Source organism: Seriola lalandi, unplaced genomic scaffold (assembly GCF_002814215.2).
Source record: "Seriola lalandi dorsalis isolate HSWRI2012SDOR001 ecotype SW California unplaced genomic scaffold, Sedor1 jcf7180002054519, whole genome shotgun sequence".
Classification (NCBI taxonomy): Eukaryota; Metazoa; Chordata; class Actinopteri; order Carangiformes; family Carangidae; genus Seriola; species Seriola lalandi.
Window position 1 is genome coordinate 838559 of NW_019525072.1, and position 7672 is coordinate 846230.

Below are 7672 nucleotides of genomic sequence, written 5' to 3' on the forward strand. Positions count from 1 at the left end.
AGGCGCCCCAGTGTCGACTGAGAAGTTCAATTAGTGTCGAAAATAGTATAACAGCTTGTCGACTGCTTTATCGAACAAGAGGTGGTGAACAGGACATGGCCCCAGGGCAAAAAATGTCCCTGGGGCCCTATTGACCCCCACTATACATGACCATGGCAGTTTATTACATCTCCAGGCCAACCAGTACTCTCGAGCTGAAATAATTAGTTGATTAAGCAAAAAATGAATTACAAACAATTTTGATCATTCATAAGCAAGAAAAAGCCTAAATGTAAACTAGTTTCCCCCAGTTTTCTATCATAGCAATCTCAACATCTTTGAGTTTTTGGCTGTTTGTCAAAAAAAAAAACTATTAAAATATCTTAACTTGGGATCCAGGGATTAATGATGGCCATTTCTAATCATTTTCTGACAATTTATACACTGGACAATCAGTTGATTACTATCAAAAAAATTGTCAGACATATTAATAATGAACATAATTATGGTAGCAGCCTTACAGTACTGCTATGATGGAGTAATACGGCCAGGGCCATGGAGCATGGAAGACCTGAGATAGATGATGTTGTACTTATGTGGAATAAATGAATAACTAATTATTGATTAATGAAATTGTGTGGATCCAAATGATAAACATGTAGCCCCTGGGCAGTTGCCCGCTTTACCTCGTTGGTAATCCAACCTTAGTGTATACAACACAATTTGGGATTTCTGTGATTTGACATGGTTTAAAAGCAAGAAGCTAAATGTGTGCTCAATGTGCAAAGCAAGTTTTAACGTGATTTAAAATACTTTTGCCCATTCTGTAGCTGAGCCCTTTTGATTTCAACTTCAGTAACTCAAAAGCTAAAACTTACGAAAAGTCACTGAAGGCAGCATTATTTATAGCTACGGGTTTTAAGAACCAGGAACAGAAAATTATACCAAATTTACATGCACAAATGAAACCAGGAAACAGATCTCAACAACACAATATTCCCTTGATTATTTAGTAAACCACAGACTGCATCGTCAGAGCTTCTGGTTTGAGTGACATAAGCAGAGCCGTAAAGTTTAAATTACACCAGTATTATGACACACTCTTTAATCACCGGAGCATGTCCATTTATACAACTGCTCTTCTTCAGACTTGGACTTTAACCAGCGCTCACTACAACTTTAAGAAATAAGTTACTTGTTTTTTCTTTTCTTCAGGAAATCACATGGAGGTGCTCTTGTGCTCACATGACACTCTGAACCATGGCAGGAGAGATCAATGAAGGTACGTTGCGAAAACTTCTCACACTCTTCTCAACGCTGTGTTGCCTTATCGCTTCCTTACTTTAGTGTTTTGTTCGGCGTTGCGGTGTCAGCACGGTCGAAGATATTTGATTTGATGTATTTAAAATGTGGCTATTCGTGCTCGTTGAAGTCGCGCTGTGGACTAACCAATCAGAACTTTTGGGTACACTGAGATCGGAATGAAGTAGCTCCATCTTAAAAGCATTCACGAGTAGATAATGTTACTTTAAATCACCTGCTAATGTTTTCTTGATACCCGATATTGAACAGCGGCAGTGAATATTACTGTTAACCACAATGTCAGAGGGGCAAAAGGTTTATGAAAGTTTTAATGCTTTTTTTTTTCCTGCCACGTGAAAACTGTCAGCTGGTCTCTTCAGTACCGAACTCAGCAGTACATTATCAGGCCTATACTGAAATAACCAGAGATTTATTATCTCTATCTATCTGCCATACATACCGTACAGCTGATAAGGTTGTTCACGTAGTGAATCTTTAAGCATTTCTTTGTCTCTGAAAATAGGAATGTTTTGGCCATCAGAGCAAAACTGTTTTATCTGTGTTGGGATGAAATAAGGTCATATGACAGGAAATAAAAAGAGTAGATGTATAAAAGGTGATATGATCACCATGTATCCAGCTCAGGGCACCACAGATGTAAACTATGGTACTGTATTAAAGTGATATTTGTTCATATTGGGTGGTTGTGATGCTATCTAGGTGTTGTTCCTCTTTTAGGCTCAGTTCCTGCCTATTACAGGGAAGTATATGAGGCCGTCCGCTGTAGGACAGATGAGAGGGTGCAGGTTGAAGTTTTTCAGCGGTTGCTCCAAAGGACCGATCTCCCCAAGGCTGTATTAGGCCAGGTGAGAGGTTCACACTTGAATTATCAAGATGCTGCAGCAGACAACAGTTTAAAAAAAAAAAAAAAAGCTGTGATAAGCACAACTGTAATTTGATTCAGAGACATAAATACAAATCCATTATATTTTATCCTTTAAACTGACATTTGCCTTATACAACTTGTACAAAATATATCCCCCTGAATTTACACAATGGAAGTGTGTCCTATACATCCATCACATCTTCTCTCTAGATTCACTTATTCCTCTTAAGAGCCACAGGGGTCTGTAGCTTACTGGGGTGTGCACTGAGCACATGGTTTCCTATGCATCCATGAATGAATATGAAATAATTACTGACTGGTGAATTAAATAGGCTGCAAATTGTGCTGCTCTAATCAAAATGGATAAATTAAACACTTGAGTGTATGGCATCCCTGCTCAAATATTAGTTTGATTCTGATAAGACATATTTTGTGAGTTGCTATTTGGCAATAAAGATAAAGTAGATAGAGATGTAATTTCTTAGTAGCAGGCTGGCAAAAGCTTTGTGTTGCCTAGCAGACTGTTAACCACCTCATCTGTTAGATTTTTCTTTCTTTAATGCTGAGATATAGGTTCACGTTACAACACATCAGTGTTATGAAATGGTTCTGAGCGTATAGTTTCTGTGGTATATTTCAGGCGCAATTCATGGTTCAGTAGAATTTCCCTTCTCCTGACCTCCCGGCATATCATCGCTTTTGTGTCTGCTGAGCTTTTTTCTTTTTTTTTTGCATAGAGGAATGCAAACCACAGTTGAATTTAGATCTCAGACTGAAAAACGGTGACCTTTAGGTCATATTGTCTTTGTCCTTCTCAGATTGCTGAGCATGTTGACTCCACAGATGGATTCCTGAGCAAGTTGTCCCTCTATAAAGCGCTCGCTTTGATTGCCCTTGCTCAGCAAGGAAGGCAGCCAAGCCCCAAACTCTTGGAGAATTGCATACAAGGTAGGTGACGGCATTACAGTGTTACAGTGACAGCAGTGCAATAAAGGTTTTGGTTAATGACTAGCCTGGTGATTCTTCAGATATACCTCTACGGTCAAGATATTTCATTTATACACTCTTATTGGCCCTTTATGACAGTTTACCACTGGAATATACACACTTACTGTTTTCAGTTAGATATACTGCATAGTATGGTAATAGTTGTAAAGCAACAGAGGGACCTTTAGCAGCATTTAGATCAAATTTTGAAGCAATCTTCCACCTCATGCTTTTAGCCTCTTTCACAACAGAAGAAAAGCTCACATTTTGTTTTAATTCATCTTCATTTGTTTTATTTTATTTTGGTAGAGAAGCCTAAGCTATGTTTAAGTGTTACATTCTTTCACTAGTCTTGGAGTGCGAAGATGATAGGGGGGGCGTTTATGGTTTTCATAGAGGTGGCCATTATGCTGGCTTGACTTAGATCCATTCCCAACCTTCTGTGATTATTTAAGGCCCTCTCTGTTATTTCAGGTGTGGCCAGTACAGCAGCTTGCAGCATGCCACTTCCTCAGCTGTGCAAAAACAAGTTTTCTGCATTTATCCAAGTACATTACATTCAATTCATGACCCTCTTGGAATGTACAGGAAGGGATAAATCACAGAACACACGCACAATACTGTACGAGCTAAAGACAAATAGAGTCGGACACGTAGTAATCTGCAGAACGGAGAAAAGTGTTTTTTTTAACAGCATTCCTCCCTATTGGGAAATTCATTTCATCCTATATGTATTGATTTAATCATGAAAAACAAATATTAGAAGCTGGTTCTGCCGGTGTGCTTGACAGAGTTACCGAAACCTCAGCTCGGGGAACCAAAGGATCTGAGCGCACTGAGGATGCAGCCAGCTCAGGAGGACGCCCTGATGATGTCCAAGACTCTGGACAAGCTGCTGGTCATAGACACAGTCCAGGTGGAGCTCATACCTGAGAAGAAGGGCCTGTTCCTCAAACATGTGGAGTACCAGGTCACCAGCCAGGCAAGGCATCCCATAAAAGCTACCACGCATCAATTATTGTTGCTAGTTGTTAGAAAAACCTCAAAAGCAAGCAAATGTTTATCTTACCTATGATGATACTGATTTTTTTAAATTTATTTAAGTTAGTTAGAAAGTTACATAAAATCTACAGAGATGTTATTCGCACTTTCCCATTTTCTGATCATTTTATGTCTTTGCTTCTTATTTTTCAGCGTTATAAAATATCAGTTTACAGACGCTATAGTGATTTTGACGTCTTCCATGAGGTTTTGCTACAGAGGTTTGCCTACAGAGTGGTGCCGGCGCTGCCACCTAAAAGGATGTTAAAGGGAGGTATGTCTGAAGGCTCTGACATCTAGACAGTTACTAATGTATTTCTTTGTTTCTGCATTTATTCCATCTTAGATTTTATACGATCCTTTTGGAACCTTTTAATTATTTACAGACTTTTTTTTTATTTTTTTTATTTGGGTTTATATGCTTGACTGAAGGGTCAGTTGCAAACATGAATATCCAGGAGGTATTGAATGATAAGGAATAAATGTTTATTACTGTCAATGTCAATGCAGACTGCTGTTATTGCAGGTTCTATTGTTTCAAACAGACATCACTGCTCATCAAAGTTGTTGCCTGAGAGAAACAAGGAAACAATTGATGCATAAAATGAGCCTGTTTTAGTTCACTTATGTAAATGTGCCGTCACACCAGTTGTGCTCTTTTTCTCTCATGCTACCGATTGATTTGTGTCGCACACGATCTATTTCAGTACTCTACGTGTTTGTGCCTTTTTTCAACAATAAGTGCAGAGGACTTTTGAGGCTCTGAGGATGTCAGTAAGATTCTGACAACGGTGAATTTACTTGCTGTAAATTGAAAGAGTGTTCCGCTGATTTTAGCAATGAACTCGTATAACAGTGGTGTACTCATGATGGACAGTTAGAAAAAAAGTATGATAAGAGATGTTATAGAAAATACAAGACATATCTTTTTTCTTTTTTTTTCTTTTTTGTCAAAACAAAGCCTGCTGCCTACATTACTCACAATGCAACTCAACCACCAACAAGTTTGGTCAGAGTTTCAGGTGTGTTATAGTAGCAGCTTCACTTGAGGAAGAAACTGTGATGTGTAAAATCAGTGGATCTTCCCATTGATGTTTGTATTTATTTAGGGATACTACATTATATAAATTGATCTTAAGGCGGCTTTAATAGATATTTTTATTATAATAATGTATCAAATGACAATGTGAAAACAATGACAATATGAAAAGGCTTCCTCGGTGATAAATCTGCAGAGAAATATCACCCGACTCTGCATCTCCCCTCGGCTTTAGAGAGCTTACATTATATCTAACAGTGACATAATGTTGTCACATGACACTCAGTGGCGACATACTAATAGTCAGCAGCGGCATATGCCAGATAAGTTGGAGTTGCAGTCACACACAGCATTGGCATATCATAACTAGCAGCAGCATTTACTGTATCAGTAAGAATTGGTATATGACAGTGGAACATGAGTGACAAACGGCGCCACGAGCCAGTAAAACGGCGGGAACATGTCAAAAACCACAAGTGGCATATCAGACAGAACTGGCATATGGCATTAATAGTGGCGTGCCATCAGTCACTGCAACTCTTTCCACTCTTAACTGCTGAATGTGCTCTTTTGTTGCACTTCTTCCATGAGTTTTTGTTTTCTCTGGTGTCCGTCCACAGTGCTGACCTCCGTTTCCGAGCGGGAGTTTATTGAGGGGAGGAGACGTGCTCTGGGCAGGTTCATTAACTTGGTGGCACGGCATCCCATCTTCTCAGAGGACGAGCTGGTTAAGACCTTCCTCACCTTCAGTGGCTCTGTATGTAGTTTCTGTAACTTGCTGCCTGGTTTCACTGCTAGCGCCGGCTGTTGCACAATAAGACCATAACGTCATGATGACTGACAATGAGATGCATCCTGTTCCAACTACTCAGTGTCTTGTTCTTTTTTCTCCCTCTCACCCACTCCTCACCCCTCTTCCCAAACAGGATGTTCAGAGTAAGCTGCGCGATGCTTACAAGAAAACAGGTGACGAGTTCATGACCAACAGAATTGCAACCCAGGCAAAGGTTAGTCACATACTGTATGTACGACAGAAAAATCCTTGCACAGTTGCCCTCAGAGAATAACCCGCATCTTAAAATTTTGTCGGACTTGTTCTGTAGGAGTATCTCCCCGCTGACATTCAGTCCCAGTTCTCAACAAGCAGAGAGCTGATTAGAAATATCCACAACAGCTTCCACAAGCTGCGGGACAGGGCTGAGAAAATGGCAGAGCGCTCTAAGGAGAATGCAACTGATCTCCTCATGTTTGGCAGAGAGCTCAGGTATTTCATTATTATGAATATGAGGTTAAAGTCTTTCTCTACTATCCAGAGGTTTTGGACTGAGAAAACAAATGTTAATATGATTCAAAGTCCTCTGTGTTGTTGTGTGTCTTCATGGTTGTGAGCTTGAAATTCATTTGGCAGCGAAGGCCCCACAATATTACATTATGTCCCTGTAATAATGCGGTTCTCTGCAGCGCGCTGGGCTCAGATGCTTCATCTCTTCCCGCCTTGGCCTCTTCACAAAGCACCTGGGGGACCCTGCGTCAGTCACTGAAGAGTCTGTCAGTGGAGTTCGCTGTGCTATCTGACAAAGCTGCTCAGCAGGTACAGCCCTCAGTCCTTCATCCCCACCACCTGCTCTGCCGTGCTCGTCCAAAACTGGCACTGGGTAATAAATGTTGTTTTGCTAATGTCCTCAGGGCAGACGGGAAGAGGATGATGTTGTGGAAAAACTGAATCTTTTCCTGGATTTGTTGCAGTCGTACAGAGTGAGTCAGTTTCGCTTTTGTTTTTGGGGTTTTTGCTGTACTCATTTAACTTAAACTCATCACCATGGGGTCCCCGACCTTTCATGACAGGTGATTTTATTTTGAAGTTTACATGTTTGATGTCACATCAAGGCAATAAAATCAATCACTTCTTTTCTGATTGGGAGATATGAGGAGCTGTAGATTGACAATAAATCCGGGTTCAGTTAGTAACTAAATTCAGGATATTATGTAATGGTCAGTTTTAACCCAACAAGTCTATCTCACTTGGAAGTGTAGTTTTTAATAGTGGGTGGATTGTTCAGATTTATCAAGGCAACTGGTGGGCAGATAAAGTAGCATTTTTCATAGCTCTTCAACTAAATCTATTAACAGCAATACACTGTATATGGTAATTTGTATGATCCTGTCACCCTTGGCTGTTGCATATTAATTTATAATGACATTTTGCCATTTTGAGGCAAATAAGAACTGCTGTTATGTGACCATGACTGTCTTTTTCTCTAGGATCTCTGTGAGCGCCATGAGAAAGGCGTGCTGCACGAGCACCAGAGAGCTCTGCACAAGTACAGTTTGATGAAGAGGCAGATGATGAGCGCCACCGTTCAGCCAAAAGAGCAGACATCTGTGGAGCAGCTTGAATCACGAATTGTTCAGGTGATCAGTCTCTTTCAGTGCCCCCC

The 7672-nt window shown here is 40.2% G+C and overlaps 1 protein-coding gene across 2 annotated transcripts in view; it reads left to right on the forward strand.

Moving 5' to 3' along the window:
• The first annotated feature begins 870 nt into the window (after positions 1 to 870).
• Positions 871 to 7672, forward strand: part of snx8a (sorting nexin 8a) — an 11005-nt gene continuing 4203 nt past the window's right edge. The window contains exons 1-11 of one of the 2 annotated variants that reach the window (XM_023413942.2): positions 871 to 1261; positions 2020 to 2147; positions 2986 to 3115; positions 3946 to 4136; positions 4349 to 4469; positions 5855 to 5991; positions 6161 to 6241; positions 6338 to 6498; positions 6696 to 6825; positions 6921 to 6989; positions 7497 to 7646. In XM_023413942.2, coding sequence (XP_023269710.1) covers positions 1240 to 1261; positions 2020 to 2147; positions 2986 to 3115; positions 3946 to 4136; positions 4349 to 4469; positions 5855 to 5991; positions 6161 to 6241; positions 6338 to 6498; positions 6696 to 6825; positions 6921 to 6989; positions 7497 to 7646 — 1320 coding nt within the window. In that variant the 5' untranslated portion in view covers positions 871 to 1239. The remainder of the gene's footprint in view (positions 1262 to 2019; positions 2148 to 2985; positions 3116 to 3945; positions 4137 to 4348; positions 4470 to 5854; positions 5992 to 6160; positions 6242 to 6337; positions 6499 to 6695; positions 6826 to 6920; positions 6990 to 7496; positions 7647 to 7672) is intronic. The other variant, XM_023413943.2, reaches the window with a different exon arrangement.